General features: G+C 54.1%; 1 protein-coding gene and 1 pseudogene across 1 annotated transcript; both read left to right on the top strand.

The window, feature by feature from the left end:
* LOC136993807 (antigen WC1.1-like) overlaps positions 1-24,665 on the top strand; it is a 1,003,008-nt pseudogene that overhangs the window by 373,294 nt on the left and 605,049 nt on the right.
* On the top strand, positions 6,062-6,550 carry LOC136993754 (olfactory receptor 6C3-like; the record flags this gene model as incomplete). Its single annotated transcript, XM_067308698.1, has 1 exon — positions 6,062-6,550. A coding segment is annotated over exon 1 (489 nt), but the record flags the coding sequence as incomplete, so codon positions are not given.

Here is a 24,665-nt window from a genome sequence, read left to right as displayed (position 1 = left end):
CCAGCAGCAGGCACGTGGCTTGGATGATGATGGTGAGGTCAGTTGTATGTGCTCAGCTGAATGTGGGGGTTGAGTTAGCATCCTGGCTGGAGATCCTGGCAAGAACTTCAGATACTGCAGGCCTCAACCAACCTAGTGACACATTGCAAAAAGTGCTCAGCTGAGGTGGACACCTGAACTGTCAGGCTAGAAATGACTCCCTTAGGGATGAGAGGAGCATGTGGGAAGGTGAGGACCATAACACTGAAGGGTCTTGCAGAGTTATTTGCATAAAAAAAATTCAATTTTGCAAGCTGAGTCTCAACTACGACCCTTCATGTGCTTCTTGCTGACTTGCAGGAAAGTGTTTGAGCATCAGGCGATGATTTTCAGGGTCCAAAAGCAATGTTGTGATTTGCTTCATTTTCGGAGACTCTCTCCCAGAGAACTGTGACCTGATGAATGTGGTGAGCAGAGCCGCAACATTGCTGCTCTCCATCCTAACCCCATGCACTGATGGTAGCTGGGATGCCGACAACACTGCAGTAAGCCCATGGAAATGGAAGTCCACAAGATGATGAGTCTACTCCAACTACCACACAATGTCAGATCCAAAGAACCAGCATGATACAACCCCTGGCAGTGACTGTCATCATGGCTGTTGGATTTAGGACTATGGGAAAACACATTATACTCCTGGTCTTTTGAGCTGATTATTTTTGCGTGCATATATGTTATAATGTACCATCTATTTACTAGAATATAGTTGTTTGTGCAACTTAGCTGTTAGTTAAGCTAATACCTGAAAAGCATGTCCAAACCTTGTCTGCACACTGGTGGCACCAACACCACGTCTCTCTCAGTCAGGGGGTGGAGTGGAGAAGAGAACACCTGCAGAAGATCTGGCCAGGAGTCAGTGACGGGCAGCGCACATGGTAGCACGCCCAGCGTGTGAAACTACACACTGACCAAATTCCCATCAGGGCCAGGCAGGCACATTTCCTTTCGTCAACAACGTCCAGCTGATTCCTGGACAGTAGCTACTCAAGCTTAGCACAGCTGAGACAAGGAAATAGTTCGACTAGATGTAAGGGGACCTTAGGATACAACAAGCTGAGTCCTGCCTGGGGTCTGACCCGGGTGTCCAGCAGCCTCCCATCATCAACCCTTCCGCGCGGTTCCTGGGGCTCCCTGTGCAGTTTGGAGTGCAAGTCCTTCATTAAACCTATTCTGTTTAACCCCTCATGAACCTGCAGTGTCTCTGTTCACCGGTATCCAATCCTCCCTTTCCCACCTTGCGGTCACACAAAGCCAGTTGCTCCACTCAACGGATATAGCTGTTTGTCTAAAACAAGGGCCACCCTCCAGCTCCCTTTGCAATGAGATAAATTCTGCTTTCTTTGCAATGCTGTGGTCAATCATGGTAATGAGAGGGGCCTGATAACTGCAGCTCTGTACCCCTTCACTGAAGCCACGGAAGCAGTGTTTTCCAGAGACTGCATGGTGGGATTTTTTCCTTCTCATGTGTTTTTTTGTTGTTCTCATGGCCTTGTGCCTGCAAACCCTAACGTGCAAGGAACATGGCAAGCCTTGGCCAACCCGCAAACCAGTGCCAAGGCCTTCACAGCCCCTGGGCAGGGTTTTTCCTAACACCATTTTAAAACAAAAGGACAATGGAATAATCAGCATGGTGTTCCCCGCATCCCAAGATTTCTGTGCCTGACATGCTGAAGCACGGCCTTCTGAAACGACTGCACATTCAGCTGTTGCAGTGTGAAGTGAGTTCTCAGCACCCCAAAATCCAGACCTACAGCCTCTCAAAGAACAAGTGAACCTCTCCTGAGGAGATTGTGTTGGCCACCAGAATTATTCACTCCAGCTTCTCTAGCATCCTCAAGAGTACAGCTTTGAAACCTCGGCATATACAGATGCCAAAAGGGTGATCATCAGCAGAGAGTCTGAGTGCCATGGTCAGGAGAGAATATATCAACCACTAGGATGAAGGGTCGTTGGGAGAAACATTGTCTTCAGTCACATATACACCCCTACAGATGGAGACAACTGCCAAAGGTTTTATAGGAGACCAAAACAACAGGCACTGAGATGAGCCACAAATGCCCCTCTGCTGAGGTACCACATGGCTTTGCAGAAGACATAGGTGCTGAACTTTCATCTCCATTTCCCCCACCACCCTCCAGCACATCTTCCTCTGCAGAAGTTATCTTCATCCACATGAAGGCTGTGAGCACTGCCCTGAGAGAGCTCCCTCAAGCGTGTGCACCAGGTCCCCGTGACAAGGCGTGTTTGGGTGCAGACAGCGATGCTGTTACCGAGAATGCCGCGCACTTGGGCTGGGCAAAGCTTTTGGCACAGCTTCGGTCACAGCTAGCAGCGCAGCAATCTATAAAGAATTAGGTGCATGGTTCTTCCTGAGGCCATAAGCAGAGTCGTGGTTTGAAGGAGCTCACCAGAGACTGGCTACACACCTGTGTATGTGCAGAATTATTGCCTCAGCACTGGACAACATGGCAGAGGAAATGCTGTGAGACCTCACCAAGCCCTCCGGACTCCCAAGCCTTCACAACAAGATAGCAGGAACCTCTTTCCTCCTCACATAAACACTTGCAGTCAAACTCGTAGCTACATTTTAGTCCCTAATTGACAGTCTCCCTTCCCTCAAAATTTTCATATCTTCTTGGCTATAGCAGCACAGTCCTTTCTGCATGTCAGAGATCTTCCCCTCATTCACTTGCTGTCATGCCAGCAAGTGCTTTCTTCTCCTCGGGCAGCATGCAGTCTAATCCATGATACACAGGTTATGGAGGAGGGCCTACATAACTTCTGATTTTCAGCAGTGTTTAAAAAATGGAGAAAATAGCCTTTGCAACCCTCAAATCCCAATGCTTAGGGAAGGCTTCTTGGTTTCATGGGCGAAAAGTTTAAGGAGCCTATGAAGCATATGCTCAGGCTGGGGACTTCGATGCATTTAACATCCTCAGTGATTAGGGCCAGGTCCATTTTTTTCCAGAAGTTGACTAACAACAAAGGGGCCATCACAGCCTTTGGCATTATCTGCTATGAGGGGGTGACCGTGAAATTTTGTGTTCATAAGCAGCCCAAGAAAGTCCATGAGACTCATGACCTTTTTAAACTCCCATTCTCATGGAGCTTTCCTTTCCATCCCTTCTTCATCCCATGCTACTTCCAGTGCTACCTCCAGGAGAGAAATGTGATTTGGGGCATTTGTCCCAGTTTCCTGCATATGTTACATATTTCTGGGGGTTTGACCACAGGTGTGAAACACTGGTGCTGGCTGACTGATGTTCAAGGTCTTCTCACAACACAAAAAGCATCAACATTTCCTTCATGGCATTTGATATAAACAAAGAGAAAATGAGAATCCCTTGTGCAGTTCTGGTCTCCCACCTCAAGAAAGAAAAGTAGGACTAGGAAAAGGGAAGGGAAAGTTGATGAAGGCAGCAAGACGAATTTCACCACGCATGACATTAGTTAGTCTTGTCACACCTTCAGCTGACTACGTTCTGAAATGGATCCTCCCAACTGTACCATAGTGAGCAAGCTCTTCCTCAAGGCCTTTTCAGTCACTCCTCAAATGCAAATCCTCTTCTTCATGCTGTCATGGGTGATTTATCTGCTCACTGCCATGGGGAATATGGTCATGATAGCCATCATTTGGCTCAACCAGTTCCACCCCTAGTGTATCTCTTCCCCAGCAGCTTCACCTTCCCAGATATTTGGTTCCCTTGGCCCCTAAAAGGTTTGTCGGCCTCATCTTGGAGATTAAGACCATCCCACGGCTGCTTGCCGGTTCCAGACCTTCCTTTCCATCTTCCTGGGCACAGCTGAGTTCAACCTGCTTGTTGTGATGTCTTTCGATTGCTGCAGGGCCATTTGCAACCTGTCAACACTGCAACATCTGTATGAAGCCCTGGTTGGGCTCCATGCACATCTTTACCCATTGGGTGATGGCATCTCTATTCTTGCTCAGCCCCACCATCTTACATACCAAGGTACCCTGTGTCCCCAGTAAAGAGACTCTTTCTTCTGTGGCCTCATCCCTTTGAGGAGAGCAACCTGCATGGGCACCAGCTACCTTCAAACATGAGCTTTGCTCTCTCCTCTGCTGTGTTGCTGAGCTCCTTCACACTGACCCCTGTGTCTTATGCCTGCGCTAGATGCACTGTCCTGAGAATACCCTCTGGGAAAGCCGTAAGAAGCCTTCTTCACCTGCATATCTCACACTGCCATAGTCATTATTGCATATGGTAGCTCCATTGTTGGCTATGTGGGGCCTGAATACAGCAAATCCTTTGCACCAACCAAAGCCTGATAAAAGGGTTCAACAGAGGGTTACCTCTGTGGTGAGCAGAGAAGCTGCTTTGCTGTAAGCTCTCAGCAGCTTTGCAGATTCCTCTAAGAAAGCACATTCAGGAGAAGCATGATTTTAGGTGACAGCCAGCAGACTAAGAACACAGTCTGTGGAGAACCTCTGTTTCACTGCTTGAAACCCATCATCTCCTCCTCCTGCCCTTGCACTCCTGAAGCATCTTATCTGCGGAGTCATCTGCTCCTTTCCTTTATATGTCTAAAACCAAATGCAAAGGTGGAGGGGAAAACGTCAGTATTTATTGCCTAGGTTTTCCTTGGGCTTCCTTCTGTTACACACGTTCTTTGGTTTGAAAAAGAAATTATCTACTAAATTAATTAAGAGGGTGGAGACAGAAATAGTGAGTTTCATTGACTTCATTAGAGGTGTCTGTGAGCAGCTGGTGTCTGTACTCGTTTTCCCTTGGTCCCTATATAGTCAACAAAGAGAGAGCTCTAGAGGCTGGGTCCTCCCAGACTGTAATTGACAGGTGAAAGAAGTGTTACCAGTCTCTTCCAGACACTCTTCTCTCTCTGCACTGACAGGATGGGAGGAAGCTAACTTGCTCAAACTGAAGTGCCCAACTTCTAAAATATAACCCTGCTTAGTATTTTGTTGTTGTTGTTGTTCCAGACCCTTCCTATTTCAAATAATCAACAGGACAGCCTTTAAGTTCTTTAAGAGGAGAAGATTTACCCCTTCCCCTAAAGGGAAAGCAAGGCATTTAGGTCAGGACATTTAAGAAAAATGTTTCCTCAGTGCTTCTGGAGAAACAGAGAGGAAGAAGATGTGGAAGAAAGCAGGGGATTACAGAAGAGATGCCCAGTACTGGCTTGTTTTGAAAGCAACAGCTTCACAGATGTTCCAAGTCAAAAAAGGCAAGGACTGAAAAGTAGAAGGAATAACTTTCAACACACTTATCTACATGGATGGACTGGCATCTGCAGATACTAGTAAGTATTTTTGCTGGGAGATTAGGTTGGCTTTTGAAACACAGATGTGATGGATGTTTGCAATAGGTCGAAGTGAACAGAGAATTTCCCAGGCATGGCATGAAATAGTTCACAACCTCTTTACAATACTGTGCTCATGAGAAAGAATCCTTTGTGAGTGGCTGGAAAAGGTAGAAAGAAGACAATAAAATCTCTGAGGCCTCTCAGTGAAATGTGAAGCAGAGAAATCAGGGTGTGATGCATGGCTGAGAGGAATATTTCTGTCTGTGTTACATAGGAAGCAAGCGAGGGAGCAAAGAAGAAAGGATCTACCCTCCCGTCGAGACTGTGAAATTCTTACACTTGCTTCTTCATGCTCCTGTCTCAGCAGGATGTACTGAAATTGGGCATGGGAGCAGGAAATGAAACTGTGGTTGCTGAGTTCACCCTGGAGGGTTTCTCAGGGCTTGACCAAAGGCTACAGCTGCTTCTCTCCCTGATCCTTCTACTCATATTCCTGACAACAGTGACGGGGAACACAACGATCATTTTCCTTGTGTGTGTGGCTCACCGCCTGCAAACCCCCATGTACTTTTTCATCAGCAATCTGGCATTCCTGGAAATCTGGTTCACATCCTCCACAACCATCAAACTGTTGGTGATTCTGAGCTCTGGTAGGAGAACAATCTCATTAAGCAGCTGCTTTACCCAGTCCTATTTCTATGTTGCCCTGGGTTGTACAGAGTTTGCTCTCCTTGTTGTCATGTCCTTTGACCGCTATGTTGCCATCTGCCAACCTTTGCATTATGCTGCCATCATGAAGCAGCAGCTCTGCTCCTACCTGGTTGGTGCTGGGTGGGTCATAGGCTTCACACTCTCAAGTTACCACCTGGTCCTGCTCTCAAAGCTGACCTTCTGTGGCCCCAACAAGATCCAGCATTTTTTTTGTGACAACTCCCCCTTATTCAAACTGTCCTGCTCTGACACCAACCTGCTTTGGAAAGCAGACTCTGTTTTCCTATCATTTGTAGTGCTGGGTTCCTTATGTTTAATCCTGGTGTCCTACGTGTGCATCTTCCACTGTATTCTGCACATGCCAGCAGCATCTGGGAGGAAGAAAGCTTTTGCTACATGTTCTTCCCATCTCACTGCCTTAGCCATCGCATATGGAAGCTGCATTGTTCTCTATGCACAGCCCACAGAAGAGGTTTCCTTGGAGACCAACACAGTTGTAGCTTTGCTGAACACTGTCCTGTACCCCTTCTTAAACCCCTTCATCTACAGTTTCAGAAACAAGACTGTGAAGCTGGCCCTGAAGGAAGCCCTTGGCCGTGCAAAGGTTTGGCTTTTCCCCCAGTCATGATGCTTTTCATGACAGCAATTCTAATCATGTATCATGTATTGTATCACACATACATATATATAGCTATTAAATACAGGTGCCTCAGAGATTTATTTTCTCGTTAGATTGTAGTGTTGAAAGAAAGGAATGTGAATTGCGAGTCTTGGTTACAGAGGGTTATTATAAACAAAATCTAAAAAATATTAATAAAACATTGAACTCACACAGGACTAGGACATAGACTGCCAGTGCATGCTGACACAAGGAAGTTTTCATAAGTCGTCTCAGGGAATTTAGTTGAAAACTCTGGGGACAACGTCCAAGGGGTGTTGAGGAAAGTGCAAAACACCTTCTCTCCCTGAATAACAGAAGATGCTAAGCATGAAAATTAAGCTCAGACACTACAATGGGTTCAAATTCATTGGATTCAAATCCATAAAACACTTCTCAGTTTCATTAGTGTGATGAAGACAGCCTCACTGATTTGTCAATGATAGCATGCAGATGATAGTTTTATTATTCACTTTGGAGGGAGATTTCTTAAAAATGCATATTTTCGTAACATGCTGTCAGTTTGTCCACTATTAAAAGCCCTACTTTATCTCCACTGGTGACTCCAGGATGCATTCTCCTGAAGGAAAAAAAAAAGAATGTATTTCTTCTTGGATAATTAGGCATTTTCTACCTTCTTTTTCTTTGTCGAAGGAGTATTTCATGATTGAGAATTCTTTCAAATAAACTATGTATGCTTCTATCACACTTTTTTCTTCTTGTCCATCAATGAAATTATATATTCCCCCCTTATTTTACACTTCTGTCTCTATCCATATCTTTACATGGCAAAGTGAGGGGCAGAAGCATGTACAAGTGATAAAAGGAAACATCTTTTAGAGAAATAATCAGCACACAGAGATCCCTTTTCTCCTTTTATTTTGCAGTCCACAGGGAAAAACAAAGCACAGGGGAAGGGAAAGCACTGCCATTGCTTTACTCCTTTGCAGTTGTTTCTAATCAGCATTTCATTTTGTTAGGGCCTCTGAGGAGCAGAATTACTGTTAACAGCTCTTTTAAACTTTGTGTGTGAGCGTCCCATTTCCAAAGGGAATTCTACAAGGGTGAACTCTTTTTAGGAAAACTGGGTCCAGTTAATCTCTGCAGCCTGTCTCCTCACATGGGACCCCAGGGAAGATATGGCATGTTGGGTGACCAAAGCTCAGCCCAGCAGAGCACCTGGGCACTCTTGGCATCTTGCTCTGGGTGGGTCCTTGTGCACCACAGTGAAGGATGTGGTGGCCCTGGGTCTTCCCATCCAGGCCCACAGCTCCACCGGCAACACAGGGTTAGGGGATGCAGGCAGACGCCTAGGCTGTGCCTTGGGGTTGAGATAACTGAACAGGGCGTGAGAAACTAGTGGCTATGAGAAATCATTGGACACTGCAGGGAACAGAATGAGACCCTGCCTAGTTCCAGACAGCACGGTGAGGAATGGCTGGATTTCAGCGGTGGTTAAGGGAGAGTTATATGAGAAAAGGACAAGCGTCACACACAACTGGTGTATTGGGGATCCTCCGGGGAGCAGACTCTTGCAGCACCAGCAGTACCGAGGTAACAATATCAGAAGCACCATATGAGCCAGGGGTTACCTAGCTAACAGGATCAGAAATATTAAACTTGAGTACATAGGCAGTAAAACTGGCACCAATGAAGAAAAATACTTAGAGATGGGCTGTTTATTTCAAAGGGGATAAAGCTGGAGAAAGGGAGGGATCAGGCTGCATCATGTGAGAAGCAGCATGGCAAAATGGAGGCAGAGGGAATAAAAGGGGCCAGTCATGTGTAAGCAAGCTGCTGGCAGGGACACTTGTCTGGCCAGGCTGTGTACCTGCTCTCTGCGGTGTAGCCTATCATTGTATTAAATACTTTTCCCAGCTCTTTTCTGGGTGAGCGTGCTCGCTGTTCTGCGTGAGTGCATGTGTGGAAGGCTTGCAGACGTCAAGGCAGCCAGCTACCAGAGACACCCGTGCGAGGGTGCCTGTGAGGTCTCCTGCAAGCTCTGAGTCTGATTAGCTGGTGAGCAAGAACAGGACCAGGTCATTTGTATTGTTCATGTTTACAAGTGCTGCTCATGTTTCCGTGGTGCCTGTAAAGGTACTGTGCCCCTGCCGGAGTTGATTTTTTGGTGGTCGACCATGTCCGTACAGAGTGTGTGTACGCCTCTTGGAAGTACATGCCCAGCCTCGCTGCTGGCAGGACCAGGGAACAGAGAACTGCAGTAGTCTCCCTTCCAGCGGACCAGGAAGGAGGAATCCCTGTATTCAAAAATCCACTGGATCCAGCATACTTTAACAGCGCAGGCCCTGGAGGTGCTGCAGCCACTTGGTCTTGATGTCGAGGTCCTGCTTCTCCATCACCTTGTGGTTCCCAAAGGGCACGGAGGCTTAGGCTTTGGGGCTGCAGCATGAAAGACCAGCTTTGGCACACATCTTTCTAGTTCCCCACTACTGATTTGAGCAATACAAATACAGAGATTTTATAAGTGTTTGGGTCAGTGATCCCCTAGAGCCAAAGGAAGGGTTTTTTTTTTTTCTTTTTCTGATCAGACTTTCCATTTGCCAACCTTTATCGTAAAAGTGGCTGGGGTTGTACAGGCAGTGCCATATGCTCTACCCTCTATTTCTAAACCATCCACAGAAAGTAGCACTACTTAGTCAAGCTAAATAGCAGGGGCAATGGCCACTGTTTTGTTGGTGGTCCATGAACAGGACAGTTGCTTTGAGCAAAACTCCATTGTCTGAGGATCTGCTACACATTACTAAACACATCTTCATCATGTCCAAGGGTAAAAAAAGGCTGGGGGATATTTAAGACAAATAACTATCTCAAATATCTCAAGATCTGTTTTCTCCTTTTGCACAACAAACATTATTCTCATGTTAAGGATGGCAGGAAGGTATTTGGGTCGAGAAACTTTTCTGAGCTTTGTCAGGCATTGCACAAACATCTCCATAGCTGCATTATTGCCATTTCTGCCTGCTGCGAGACTGCAGATAACGCGGGCACAAGAAGAAGGTGCCCTGGCTGCAAGCTGATGTGCAGATCTGAGGCAGCACAAGGCCCTGGCTGTTAGTCTTTAAATGGTTTGTCCAGGATTTTGTGAGAGAGGTGCCCAGTCTGCATGGAAAAGCATCACAAATGTAAAAGCTGGGAATGCTTTTTGTATTGTGAAAAGATCTTGAACGTCAGCCAGCACCAGTGTTTCATGCCTGTGGTCGAACCCCAAAAATAGGGAAGGGCTGTATTTGCTGTGATGTGTAACACGTGCAGGAAACTGGAACAAATCACATTTCTCTCCTGGAGGTAGCACTGGAAGTAGCGTGGGATGAAGAAGGGGTGGAAAGGAAAGCGCGGTGAGAACGGGAGTTCAGGAGGGTCACGAGTCTCGGGGACTTTCTGAGGTTGGCTCCGCCCTTACCAGCTCCATGGTCTCCATGGCGAGGGACAGTCTGCAAAGCACCACATCCCATCTCTATGGTCACCCAGAAGGGACACCCGCCTACCATCTCTATGGTCAGGTGGCTCCTCTGGGCTGTCCTCCAGCGCCTCTCTATGCTCTCCTGGCAGAGGGACACTCTGGGATCCCCCCTCCAGCCCCTTTCTTGGGCTGCTGATGGAGACAAAATTTCAGGGCCAGCCGCTCATGGTAGATAATGCCAAAGGCTGCGATGGCCCCTGGGTTGTTCGCCCACTTCTGAACAAAAGGCCGCAGCCTCCCGGGGCTCCCGTCATGTGCGCGTGCGTCCCCTGGTGCAGACTCGCCCAGGCCCCGGGGCAGAGCAGGGCCCTGTGGCAGCAGCGCCCCGGCAGCAGTGTTTCCCGCTGACGCTCCCCTGCAGCACAACTCCCGCAGCCCAGGGCCAGCCCGGCGCCGCTCCCCCTCGCTCACCACCCTCCGCCCTGGCCCCAGCCGGCAGCAGCCGCCGCAGGCTCCGCGCACAAGAGCACACGCCGGGCCGCAGCGTCACTCCGGGCTCCCTGCGCAGCAGCCGCCAACACCCGCCGCTGCCGCAGCTGCTTCTCCGCGGCCTCGACAGCGGCGCCGCGGTGGGGCCCAGCGGGGGCGGGGCCGGCGGCACCAGAGGCGGTGGCCATGGACACACAGGCCCCGCCCCCAGAGGGCCGGAAGTGCCGCCTCCTCCCTCGGAGCATGCGCACTGGCGCAGAGGAGGGCGGCGAAGGGAGGGTGCGGGTGGAGCTGGGCTCGTGGCGGCTCCAGGCTGGAGGTGACAGCAGGCGTGGTGGGGCCAGCAGAGGTGCTGCTGGTGCTGCCCGTGGGCAGAGCGGGGTGAAGGCGCTTTCTGAGCTTCCTCGCAGACCTGCTGGTCTCTCCGTGGGCTTCGGCGTCTCCGGCTCTTGCTCAGGCTTGGCAGCTCCTTTCCCTTCCCCCCATGCCAGCAGCAGGGAGCTGGAAGCAGAGGCTCAGGAAGCTCCTTGCCTTTGGTGTCGTCCCTGGCTGGAGCTTCCTGCTGAGAAGCCCCTGGGGAAGTGTCGTGGGGGCGAGCGGGAGCTGTGAGCAGCCCTGCCCCACGCAGCCCCTCTGCATGGGGAACGACCCTGCGCTGCTGGGGCTGCTCCTTCCCCCAGAGCTTCCGCAGCCTGTGTTCAGCCTGTTTGTAGTTACCCCTGGATGTCGGCAGGAGAGGGCTGGGTTGTGCTTTGTGTGTGCTGGGAGACCGATGCAGGCGAGTTGCGACTGAAGGATCAGCATGAAATGTGTCTCTGGCTAAAAGCTGGACTGGGGGACGCAGGCATTTTTTGTCGCCTTGGGTTTTCCCTTCTGGAATACCAGCATGTGCTGAATGAGAATGTATTTTGATAGGAATGGATTTGCATTTCAACTGTACCCCCTCCAATTTTTCTACTCCAATTCAGTAGCATATTGACAGTCAATGTTCTCTGTGTGATAGAAAGGTGCAGTTAAGGATATCAGCTTTGTTCTGGGGCCCCGACATGGTGGAGAGACCCCCCAGTCCCCCTGCGGTGGTGTGGGGTGAGGATGAGAAACGTCCCCCAGCCGCCCCAAGGAGACCTGGGTCAAGGAGGAGGACTGACTCCCCAGCCACCCCAAGGAGGCTCAGTTTGAGGATGGGGACAGATGCCCCAGCTTCTCCATGAGGACCTGGGTCGAGGAGGAGGACGGACCCCCGAGCTGCTTCGTGGAGGCCTGTGAGGAGGCTGAGCAGAGAGATGTGGTCCTCATGGCCATCGAGGGCATGAAGGACAGGAGTGCCTACGACACCTCAGCGGCAGCCCGCGTGCTGGAGGATATGATGGGCTACTGCACCACCAAGCCAGAGCACGTAATCCTCCAGCCCACTGGTGACGGTCCCCAAACCCAGAGCTCTCAAGCACAATTTGAGCCTGGCAGGGGTTTCCCTGTGGCAGCATGCTGGTGCCAACCCGTGTCCCTTCCAGCTGCAGCTGACCACAGAATCACAGAATCACAGAATCGCTGGGGTTGGAAGGGACCTCTGGAGATCATCCAGTCCAACCCCCCTGCTCAAGCAGGACCTATGACAGGTACACTTGGCCTGCTACCAGCCTGAGGGCAGCAGCCCCAGGGCTGGAGGCCTCCCAGAGCCACCTGGCAAGGGTCAGTGGGATGCCGGGATGCTGACCTGACCCTTTCTTGCTCGGGTTCCCAGCGTTGCTGCGGCCATGTGGGAGGTGATGGTCTCCCAGTCGTCGGCAGCTGAGAAGGTGCTGGAGGAGCTGCTCTGCGTGCTGCAGGAGCGGCCCCTCTGCAAGCCGGGCACCACCGTGCGGGACCTCACCTGCGTCCTGCCCCTGACTGTGAGTGGCCCCACAGGCTTGCTGGGTGAGGGAGTCCTCCCCGTGCACGCAGCTGTGTCACCGGCGAGGGCTGCCATTGCCGTCTTTGCAGGCAACCCGGGTGCTGAACGTCGTCCTCCTGCAGCACACCTGCAAGCAGGAGGTGAAGGCACTCTTCCCCCGCCTCTACGTGGCCCTCCTCTTCCAGATGTCCTTTACCCTCGTCCACGTGCAAGAGGACATCCCCGCCTTCAGCCATGAGGGCAAACTCATGCCTCCCAGGCCTGTCAGGTACCCTATCACCCTGGTGCAGCCCCCGCTGCCCATGCTGGAGCATGGGGTGACCAAGCAGCGCTCTTCTCCCCGAGCAGGACGGTGGTGCAAGCCATGCAGGCGCTGCTGTGCTGCAGCGGCTACAGGGAGCAGGTCACTGCCATGCAGCGGCGGGGGGGCTGGGAGATGATCAGCCGGACCGAGACCCACCTCACGGGGGTTGCCTTGCTGGCCAGGTAAGCCCCCTGCCCTCCTTGGCCCTGCATCCCACCCTGGGGGTCCCACGGGGTCCCGGTGCAGTTTGCCCACCTCACTCGGCCACCGCGGTGCCTCTCCCATCCATTGCCAGGCAGATGCGGGGGAACCCTCTGGGCAAGCGTGCTGAGATCGTCCTGAACCTAATCCTGGCCCTGAGGGGCAAGAACAAATGCCAGGAGATCCCCTCTATGGCCTTCTTCATCGAGGTAGGATGTGGGGTGCTGGCATGAGTGGGAAGGGGTGGCTGGTGGCGGCAGAACTAGGGCTCTGCTGGTGCCTCTGCTAGTCCCCAGGTGTCACCTGTGTTTCAAGCACCCTCCGTGCCGGCCCTCAGCACTCCATGTGCTCTGAAGAACGGCCGGAGGGCTCCAGATGGCGGCAGGACTAGGGGCTGGGGACGTGAGGATGGTGATGAGGGGCAGGGCTGGGGTGGAGGGGTGGTGGACAAGGGGACAATGAGGAGGGGATTCAGATGGGGCCGGAGATGAGGGTCTGCGGCCCGGGCTGGGGACATGGGGCCATGGCCAGGGCCGGGGGATGAGGATGAGGACAAGGACTAGGGTCTGGGTCTGGGGCCAAACGGGAGGTGGCAGTGGGAATGCCATGCCACGTGCCGAGGTCCCGGTCCTAGGTGTGCCCACCGGTCCTGGTGCCACCCTGGCCCTGTGCCGTTGCAGCTGCTGCAGTGCCCTGATCTGTGCGCGGCGGCCGAGGAGATGGCGCTGAGCCTGTGCCGGGCGCGGCTGGGCAATGAGCGCCAGGTCATGCGCTGGCTGGCGCTCCGTGGCCTCCTCTTCCTCTCCGAGAGACCCGCCACGGTGAGCGAGCGCTTGCCGCCGGTGCCTGTGTCCAGAGCGTTTCCCCCATCAGTGGTCTGAGGAAAATGCTGCACGTCTCCCTGCAGGCAAGGAAGATGCAGAAGTTGATCCTGCACGTGGTGGAGCAGCTGCAGGACGCTGACGGGGAGATGAACGCCAAGGCGCTGGCGGTGCTGCGCAACGTGTTGTGCCACGCTGACCCACGGCAAAGTGGCCACCTCATTGTGCATCTGGCCCACGACCTCCTGTACCTCTTCCCCAACGTGAGGATGGTGGCAGGGAGCTGGTTGGGGGTCCGTTTTGGTTCCCCCCACCACCACCACTGCTGAGGTTGCCACGCTTGCCCCAGCAGGAGGTCGGTGTGGTGCGGGAGCTGGCCATGCGGCTCTTTGGGGAGCTGCTGGGCCGGGCGGTAGGCAGGGAGAGGCAGCAGATGAAGCAGCTGGCGCGCCTGGGGCTGCTGCCCCTCTTCCTCCATCTCATTGACCCACACCCCGGCATGGCACAGGTACAGGGCACCGTGGCGGACCATACGGCCGACTGGGGGACACTGTGGGCAGCGGCCGGGGGCCATCCCTGGCCTGGCCGTGGTGCCATCACCCGTCTCCTCGCTCCTCCCCAGGCTGCCCAGGCAGCCCTCATGGATGCCGCAAAGCTCCTCGGCTGGAGGCAGCTCCGGAAGCTGGCCGAGACAGCGCAGATCTGGCGCATTGGCGCGTACCTGGTGAGGAGGCCCCAGCAGTGCCAGGCCTGTCCTGGAGGTGCTGGCCCCTGTCCCGATGTGGCCAGCACCTCTTCTGGGAGCCAGCCCCTGCCCCAGTAGTGCCAGCCCCTGTCCTGGAGGTGCCAACCCATGTCCTGGAGGTGCCAACCCATGTCCTGGAGGCGTCAGCCATTGTCCCTTCTGTGCCAGCACCTTTTCCATCAGTGACAACACCTGTCCCAGCTGGACCAGCCCCGTCCCGGTTGTGCCCACGCCTCTCCTGGGAGGGGGGGATGGCCCCAGTGTTGCCAACGCCTGTCCTAGAGAGGGGCCGGGTGTCCCATGGAGGGGAGCAGGCCCAGCGGTGCCAACACCTCTACCGGGGGTCTCTGCAGGTGCAGAAGGCCGGGCTGATGGCCAGCGAATACGTGCACTGCAGCAGCCGGTACCTGGACGATCCGTGGACCCCGCTGCGCGAGCAGGCCACATACTTCATCGGTGAGACCCCCCAGGTGCCCGTGACCCTCTCCTCAGCCCGAGATCCTTCTCAGCCTGCACATCCCTCTCCTCAGTGTGTGTGACCCTCTCCCCAGCACTGGGTCCCTCTCCCCAGACCCCACTCCTGAATGCCTGGCTCCCTCTCCCCAGCACGTGGGACCCTCTTCCCAGTCCCTAGGTCCTTCTCCATAATGCCTGGCTCCTTCCCCCCAGCCCCCATGTCCCTCTTCCAAGTGCCCACGTCCCTCTCCTCAATGTCTGGGACCCTCTCCCCAGCACCAGGTCCCTCTCCCAAGCCCCTGCATCCCCCTCCCCACCTCCTGGCACCCATTCCTGAATGCCTGGATCCCTCTCCCCAGCACATGGGTCCCTCTCCCCAGACCCCACTCCTGAATGCCTGGCTCCCTCTCCCCAGCACATGGGACCCTCTTCCCAGTCCCTAGGTGCTTCTCCATAACGCCTGGCTCCTTCCCCCCAGCCCCCATGTCCCTCTTCCAAGTGCCCACGTCCCTCTCCTCAATGTCTGGGACCCTCTCCCCAGCACCAGGTCCCTCTCCCAAGCCCCTGCATCCCCCTCCCCACCTCCTGGCACCCATTCCTGAATGCCTGGCTCCCTCTCCCCAGCACATGGGACCCTCTTCCCAGTCCCTAGGTGCTTCTCCATAACGCCTGGCTCCTTCCCCCCAGCCCCCATGTCCCTCTTCCAAGTGCCCACGTCCCTCTCCTCAATGTCTGGGACCCTCTCCCCAGCACCAGGTCCCTCTCCCAAGCCCCTGCATCCCCCTCCCCACCTCCTGGCACCCATTCCTGAATGCCTGGCTCCCTCTCCCCAGCACATGGGACCCTCTTCCCAGTCCCTAGGTGCTTCTCCGTAACGCCTGGCTCCTTCCCCCCAGCCCCCATGTCCCTCTTCCAAGTGCCCACGTCCCTCTCCTCAATGTCTGGGACCCTCTCCCCAGCACCAGGTCCCTCTCCCAAGCCCCTGCATCCCCCTCCCCACCTCCTGGCACCCACTCCTGAATGCCTGGATCCCTCTCCCCAACACCTGGCATCCTCTTCCCAGTCCCTAGGTGCTTCTCCGTAACGCCTGGCTCCTTCTCCCCAGACCCCAAGTCCCTCTCCTCAGTGCCAGGTCCCTCTCCCCAGCCCCAAATCCCTCTCCCCTGGCTTGGGTCTCACCTTGTGATGGGCTGTGTGCACCTAGGGCTCGCTGGGCGGCTCCTGGACTGGTGTGGGGAGAAGCTGGAGGAGATGTGCAGCCGTGCGTAGGGCGCGCGGGGTTGGCTGGGCTTGGTGGGAGGAGGCCAGGCCTGGAGACAGAGGGAATTTCTGGGGCATTCGAGAAGGTCCAATGTTTTGGGGCAGGCAGAGAGAGCCCATGCCCTGCGCAAGGCCGGAGGGCTCTTGCAGACCTTCCTGAAGGGAATTTGGGGGACATTTGGGCTATCACTGAGCCCACACAGATCCCCTTGTGCCCTGCTCCCCCTTGGCCCTCTCTTGAGGAAGGGCCTGGCGTCTCCACTCATACAGGGCTCGATCACCACTCTCCTTCCTCCCACCACAGTCCTTCAGCGCTTGGAGAATGACAGCAGCCCCACGGTCCGCTTCGTGGGGACGTACACGCTCTTCGTCCTCCGAGACCCCAGGAGAGCATCCCCGGTAGGCTTCACCATGCGAGCTTTGTGCGCCCGCCTGCGGAGAGCCTGGCAGCGGTGGCGCTCAGGCCCAGGGGCCGGCGCGGCCTGAGCACCTCTGAATTCGGCATTCCCAAATTGCCAGTCCGCCCCCTGCGCTGAGCACGTTCAGCCAAGCAGGTGGCTCCGGGCCACATCCCATTGGACTTGCACAAGGGTGAAGACTCCACAACCTGCCTGGGAAATCCTGTTTCTGTGTTTGCCCATGCCCCTATTAAAAATGGCTTTTTCTTGTGTTCACCTGGAAGGCTGGGGCAGCTGGGACTGGTGGGGGCTGCAGCGTGAGTGCGGGAGGAGGAGCGTGGATGCCGTGGAGAGGAGGTGGATGCAGCTGGAGAGCAGGAGGTGACAGAGGCATGGGAGTGTGCATGCTTTGCAGGGCCCTGCGGCAAACCCCAAGGCAAAGCAAGCAAGCCGGTGCACTCACAGCCACCTCTGGGGCATCTGAAGGTGCGTGATCTGCCCTGCGGTCCCATCAGGACCCATCTGTGTGCCTTTCAGTGCACCCCAGGGCCCTCCGTGTGCCCTTGAGTGCGCCCCAGGGCTCCTGAAGTGTTTACATGGCATCAGAGCCACCTGCACATTTTCTCTGCCTACCCGTAATCAGCGATTACAATTTTCTGCTCTGAAACAGTGTAGCTAAAAGGTGGAGACTTCAATAATATACAAGTACTTCTGCTTTTATAGTTTATTATTATTATTATTCAGCTTTCAGAATAAGTGAAGGCAACATTCTCCAACTGATAGCAATCCAGCGTGTCTCCTGATGAAGTCTGGACATATAGGAAAAGCAGTGTCTCAGAGGTCAGGCACTGTATGGACAATCTTCCTCCCCATCTCCCCAACCCTGCTGTTTCTCTCACCAGCCACCCGGGGCTTACATCACTCTGGTTAAAAGCTACCCTTATTCCAGTGAAGTCTGAATGTTACAGCTCATCTGCCCCAATTCCCACCTGCTGTACTTAGAAAACTAGCTGCAAACAGACACAGAAAGATTTTCTTTTAACTGCAAAGAAACAAAAAATAAAGCCTGATATAGATTCATAAAAAAGAATGACACTCTTTGACTGTATGCTAAGTCCAAGCTGCCTCCAATGAGGTCCACTTTCTGCAAGGGACAGCCATACTAGAAATCTTTCTGAGAGACAGGAAAGGCTAGATATAAAGAGAATTAAGGACTTGGCTAAAGGGACAGGCTACTGAAAGATGGAGCAAGCTTTGAACTCCCTGAAGTGCAAACCAGCAGCTGGGAATGTGAGTGAACAAAGAGTAATGGGAGGAGTCACAAAGTCGCAATGTTGCAATGTCCAGATAGTATGCTGTAAAGGTGATGTTAAAAATTGTCAAATTAGTCAGGGCCTATGGAAATGGAAGAGCCATACAGCTCCTGGGGATCCCAGGCTGTGGTGGGGGCCATGCTGCTCTTGGGGATTCCGGACCGGGCTGTGCTTCTGTACAAAAGCATGCAAAAGCCTCGATGGAAGCCCCTAGAGAAGACGGATTTTCTGAAGTGTTCAGAGCAACCCAGGCAGGACTCACAGCATGTCACAAGAAACCCATCCCATCCACACCAACCCACTGCTCTCCCCGGAGACCTTCCTGGATCCTCAGGTTGGGAGCAGGAGGGGAAATGGGGGCACAGCCACATCCCAGACTTGCCTCCATCAGGCCTTCAGCTCCACAACGTGTCATAGCTTCAAGGGAGCTCCCTAAAGCAACACTTCCCATGCCCCTGGTGTGTAGAGAAGGCTTTGGGTGGACATACAGGAGACAGGGGAGAGAAAGGGCAGAGACCCCAGGGTGCAGAGCTGGGATCGCAGCATCATAGAGGGGCTGCCACAGGCTGAATAAGCAACCCAAAGAATTAAACGAGTCCTTCCTTTTGCAGTGACTTGGAAAGCCACATCTCTGACAGTATTCAAGGGGGATGGAGTCTCTCTTCTGCAAGATTTGCAGAGCTGGGAGCCGGTCATCTCACAAATTTCTGAACAAGCCAAAATGCAGGTCCTGAGACATTCCACTGTCTTATACGCTCCACACTGGAACCCAGACAGCAGCACTGCAGTGTTTGGGCATGTCCTGAGAAGCCCAGGGTCAAAAATGTGGGAGATCCAGGGTGCCAGGGCTGCACAGTCCCTGGGGAGAGCCGGGGTCCCAGGAGTATCCAGGGTGTCAGGGACTGTACCCAGGGGAGAAACACTGCCCCAAGTGACACTGAAAAGCACAAGGACCAACTGAAGCCCAGAGATGAGAAATGGCTTTCCCCAGCCTCAGTCAGACGGAAAGCTGGGCAAATTTCATGGGAAATGGGAAAACTTCCCCAGGTTTGCTGTCAAGCCTGACCCACGGTATTGGAGGCTGGCAGGAAGCAGGGTCCTGGAGAAAGCCCTCTGGATGACGTGTGTTAAGGGCACGTTTGCTCTTTTCTGGCAGATCATCCCTATCTCAAGCATCACAGACCAAGAAACCTTGCTGAGGGCTTTTAAAAGCAAAAAGCCTGCTTTGGAGCCTAAAGGAGCAAGTCTCCATCCCGACCCATATTGTCCTACATCCAACTTCTACAGAAAGAGTGACCCACAGTAGAAATCTGTTTTGAAGCTCACCAAAGCATTTCTCAGCCTGTGGCCACATTTGCACTGTTTCATCCCACATGACTTGGATCCTGTAAAAATGCCAACCCCCAAACCCCAGATTCCTGCACAGGTCTGCCCAGTGCAGAGACCTGTTGGTGCAGGGGAGCAGAAGGGATGTCTCCAGTGCCCCATTTGAGATATTTCATTGCCTTTGACACCATCTGGAGACATTCCTGAAGGATTTATCAATCATGGAAAATAACTGGGGTGAAGGGAGGTGACTGCTTTCCAGGATGTGAAGAGAAATCTCTCTGCTCTCTCCCTGGCTGTGCCATCTCCATGGCAGTGACCTACTGAGTCCCCACATGACACCAGCTGAGGTCACAGTGGGATGTGCCACATCACAGGGACGTCTACCTGGTGTCGTGGCGGGTGGCCCTCACTTCCCTGTGAGGCCCGGGTGCTGCTGGGCACTCCTCACATGCTCCCCGCCGCTGCCCTTTGGAGTCATCTGTGGCAAGGAGGGGGGGCAGGAGCTGCATTGGGTCCCCTTGCCAACAGGCAGAGGAGCAGCGGTACATCGGAGAGGAGTTTTGGATGACAAGATGGGAAGACAGTCCTTCCTCCTCCCCGGCTGGAGAGGTGAGCGGAGGGCAAGGGGGCAAGCGAGATGGAGGAAGGCTGGACCCATATCATCTGCTCAGACCAAGGTTCCTTGTTCCCAGCACTCCTGCAGCTCTCCACCAAGGGTAAGGGCTTTGGGAGCTCCTTCCTGAGGTGTCGCACAGAGACTGTTAACTGCAAAAACTGCTGTGGATCCTGGGCTGTGGCGGTGGCTGGTCAGGGCTGAGGGCTGCAGCAAGAGTCCTGCCTCAGGGTCCCCTCTGGCTTGGGGGACAATGTGGCAGCCAGGACTCCTTTTTCCTATGACTGGGGCTGCCCTGAGCCCCAAGGCTCCTGTTGGGCCAGCTCCATCCCCTTGTGGGGGTGTGTGCGGGGGGGGAGGGGGAGGACAGGAGGGGGGAATCCATCGTCAGGTTTTCCTGGGATTGGGTTCTCCACTTTGATCTGGCTTTGAGAGGAAAGCAGTCCTGCATCTCAGAGGCTGGGGTGTCCTGCAGCTCCAGCAGGGCTCTCAGGGGCCTGCTGGAAATGTCCATATAGGATAATGAAACCTTCACCTTGTAATAGCCTCAAGTTCTCCATGTTTGGGAAAACCTCTGTTCCTTCCCCCTGCATCCTTTTATGCTTCCAGCTTGCCAGAGCATGTTTTGGGCTCAGAGATGCCATCTTGAGATGGCCACAGCCCCTGTCCTCCTGCAAATTGGGCTCATATATCTACACCCAAAAGATAGCATGTTTGGGAAAGCATCTTGGAAACAGGTGGGGGACACCATCCCCACTGCACAAGTCCTGGCTGACCCCAAAGATTTTTCTCTGAGCTGTGCTGGGCAGTGCTGGGGTGAGCCCAACACAGCCATCTCCCCCAGCCCCCTCACGACCCCACACCACCGCTCCCTAGCCGAGCCCGGGGGCTGCCTTGGGCAGGGGGCCAGGGCAGGAGGGGCGAGAGGACACTGCCAGGGCCCCCACGCTGGTGCCAGGGCTGCCACCAGCACACGCCCCAGCGCTGCCCCCCCCACACCCCGCATGGCCCCCAGGGCGCAGGGCAGCCAGCAGCCCTGTGGGGACCCTGCCGCACAGCCCAGCCACGCCGGGACAGCGGCCGCGCCACGGGGCCCCGCACTGCCCGCCCCCAGGCCCCACCGCGATCAGGTGCTGCCGCCCACAACATGGCGCCCGACCGCGGGGGAGGGGGGGGGCGGAGCTGGCCGCCAGGGCAGGAGGGCCCAGTGTTGCCATGGAATCACCCCAGTGCAGACCTCCTATTGGCTGTCAGGAGGAGGAGGGCGGGCACTGATTTCACTGATGGCTCTGTCAGCCAATGGCAGTCCAGTATGTGGAAAAAACGTCAAAGAAAGAGGTGAAAGAGGAGCGGGAGCAAAGGAGGCGAGAAGCGAATGGGTTTGGTGGGGGCTGCGGGTGCGTTGAAATGGCGGTGGGTGCCCTCCCACCGGGGCGGGGCAGCGGGGCTGGCGACGGGGCTGCTTTGCTGCAGGAGCTGCAGCAGGGGCTGGTGGGGCCGTGAGCAGGGGCCAGAGCGACGTGGGCCAGAGGGGGGAGCTGCCCTGCAGCCAGATGTGGCGGCCTGCCGCGAGCAGCTGGGCCGGGGCGGCTCGGTGGGGTTTGGGGGCAGGAACCTTTGGCCCTGTGGCGGCTCTGGGATCCCTGTTAAAGCGTTTCCCTGAGCTGCTGCTGCCAGCGCAGCCCCAGGTGCTGCTCGTAGCTGCGTTTGGGAGGTGCTGGGCAAAGTGTGAGCAGGCTGCTGGTGTCCTCGTGAGGTGCCCTTCCCAATGGTGTCTTTTGTTGTGAAAATGGCATTTCCAAGTGGCTCTGAGAGAGGCTGTCCCTGAATGTCATGTCGTGCCTTTGCCATTGTTTTTGCTCCCTGCCTCTTGCTTTGCCCTGAGACCTGTGACCCTGGCAGCAGGGTGAAGGGTGTTTGCAGAAGAGCTCTGTAAGTGTGAGCTGTTTTGCTTGTCAAGGGCCTTGAAAGCTGATGACTGGCCAATGCTTGCACTTGCCGTTGTTCTTTCCATGCTCCTAGGTCAGGGGAAGAGTTGCTGAATTGTGGCTCTGCTGGTTTCACTGAGATGCCCTGGCCTGAGTCCTTCCGCGTGTCTCCAATTGTTCAGGGCATAAAATAGGAGAATGCTTGTTGTCCTTGACGTGTGGAGGATTTTCTGGTTTTGTTGAGCATTGGGGAAGGAACCAGACTTCTGAGCTGTGGGAAGGCTTCTCCCTCTGCCTGGGGCATGAGGCCCTGCTGTCTTCAGTGTCGTAATTTCTCATCCCATGAAATCATCTTTTTCGAAAATGTTGCCAAGAATTACTTGCAGGCCTTTTTCCAATTCCTAAGTTTTATGGGCTATATGTAGAGACTACCTAGGCAAAAGCTAATCTACTTTTTCGGGTAGTAACTAGTACGTAATGGGTGTTTTGGTGCACTGTGAGCATTGTGAAGCCACGATGTAAATCAGGGAGGCCGCTGAGGAGCTGGCTCAGCCTTGGGGGAAGGCAGGGGGAGCTGCAGGTGGCACCAGCCCCATGGTCAGGGTGTGGGTAGAGAGGTCACCACTGTCTGTGAGAGCTATGCCAGAAAATCACCAGTGTCAAATCAAGTCTTTGTAAGTAGCTGACAGGCCAGCAGGAGGCACATGACTCAGCTGTTGATGATGAGGTCACTTCTGCCTGAGTAGCTGATAGGCCATCTGGAGGAAGAAGGCTTGGCTGTAGATTGTGAGGTCACTTGTGAGTGCTGAACGGATTGGATAGCAGCAGAGATGTGTCTGGAAAGGTGATTGTGAGGTCACTTCTGCCTGAGCGGTTGATAGGGCAGCAGCAGGTCCGTGGCTGGGATCTGTGTTTTTGAGATCATTTCTGCCTGAGGAGCTGATAAGGCAGGATTTGGTTCATGGCTGGGAAACTTACAGTGAGGTAATTTCTGTCTCAGAGTCTTCTAGGCCAGTGACAGAGACCTGGCCGTGAAGGTGAGTGTGAGGTGATGTCTTTCTGAGTGCCTGCTAGGCCAGCAGCAGGCAGTTAGGCATGGGCGTTGCTTGTGAGGTCTCTTTTGTCAGAGTAGCTGCTAGGCGAGCAGTAGTTGATGGCTGGGGAAGTTATTTGGAGGAAAGTTCTGTCTCTGAAGGGCATAGGCCATCAGCAGGCATGTGGTGGGGTTATGGACTTGTGAGGTCACCTCTATGTGAGCAGCTGAGAGGTGAGGAGAAGACAGATGTCTTGGGTGGTGGTGGTGAGGTCAGTTCTGGGTTTGTTGTGTGTGCTCAGAGGAGGGCTTGACCCCTGCAGAGCTCTCCAGCAATACAGAAATGCAACTAATTAATCAAGCAGAAGTAGATGTTCCACATGATCTGACACACATTTTGTTCCACTCCATCATCTTGAGTTAGTATTGCTACATTTCAAATGTGGATGATGTTCTGTGGAAACATGGACATGGAGTTTGCCATTCTACTTGTTGCTAAGTAGAAGCTTGCAGCCTCCTCCCGGTGAGCTAGGGAGTCCAGCTAGACTTCTGAGGCTGCTAAATGAATGTAGTGCTGGTGTGAGCAGTGGTGTTAGTAATCTCTTATTGCCAGGCTGTGTGTGCTTTAGAACTTGCCCCTGTCAAAACAGCAGGGAGCTTGCGAGATTTTCTTGCAAGGTCTGAATGATGTCTCCCAAACGAGCACTGGTATACAGACATGGTCTCACCTGTGCCAAAAAGAGGGGTGGAACATCTCGGTGGATCTGCTGGCTGTGCTCTCACCAATACTGTTCAGCACAGAGAGGAGACATTGGCCCCTGACTGTTGTGACTATGTAAGGCCAGCAGAACTGAGAGTAACACTCCGATTCTTTCTTTCTTTCTAGGTTGCTCCACTCATGGAGGTTCTCAGTGCAGTCCTAGAGCCCCTGAGGATAGAGGCAGGATGCCAGGGTGTGTCCGTGTACCTGTCAACATCTTGGCCAACATCGTGAGCCCTCTGTGAAAGCAGCTGCAAGTGAATGAGCTGAGGCTACGTATGGATGTGAAGGCTTCCATAAATGCGCCTGGCTTTCCTTGGTGACTTGGGGTGTGGGTTCACCTCCTGGTACCTCTGCTGTGCTGCAAATTCCACGTCCCACATTTGCTGTTACTGCCAGCCCGCTCAGCAAATGCTGTTGTGCCCCCTCTTTTTCCTCGAAGGTTGTGGTGCCATATAGGATGAGTCCAAGACCCTTATAATAGATGCCAGCATCTCCTGAGTGCCTTTGTGTGAGTGCCCCAAAGCCTCTGTGGCTTGACCTGAGGAAGTCTCAGAGTTCTTGGGCTGCTGGCTCTGCGAGGGGTGAAGATGTGCGCAGGGCCAGGTTGCCCGTGGCACCCAGCCCTCAGTGCTCTGTGAACTCAGCTGTGGAGCCGGGACTGCTGCTGCAGAGGCTGCGCAGCCAGGAGAGCTGTCATTTCAGCAGCCGTCCAGTGTGGGGCTGTCTCATTGCTTGGGCCTCATGTCAAAGCCTCTGCACCCTTTTCCCCTTCCCCAGGGCTCTTTGTGCAAGTAAGTAAAGGAAAGGAAGGGAGTTTACTTTGAGCTCAGGAGGCCTTCAGGACTCTCAGCTGTTTTTGCGTTGTATCTGTATCTTTTGTATTACTACAGAAAATCCCCATGCCCCCATCCCTAGCTGGATGTTCGTGAGGGGATGGAAGTGGAAAGCAGCAGCGTGCTGTGCCCAAAGCAAGCCAGCTCCTTCCCTCTGAAAAGAGCAGCATTGTCCA

This window comes from Apteryx mantelli, chromosome 20, assembly GCF_036417845.1.
Source record: "Apteryx mantelli isolate bAptMan1 chromosome 20, bAptMan1.hap1, whole genome shotgun sequence".
Taxonomy (NCBI): Eukaryota; Metazoa; Chordata; class Aves; order Apterygiformes; family Apterygidae; genus Apteryx; species Apteryx mantelli.
The sequence above is the reverse complement of the archived record's forward strand: the minus strand, read 5'-3'. Positions and strand labels throughout refer to the sequence as shown.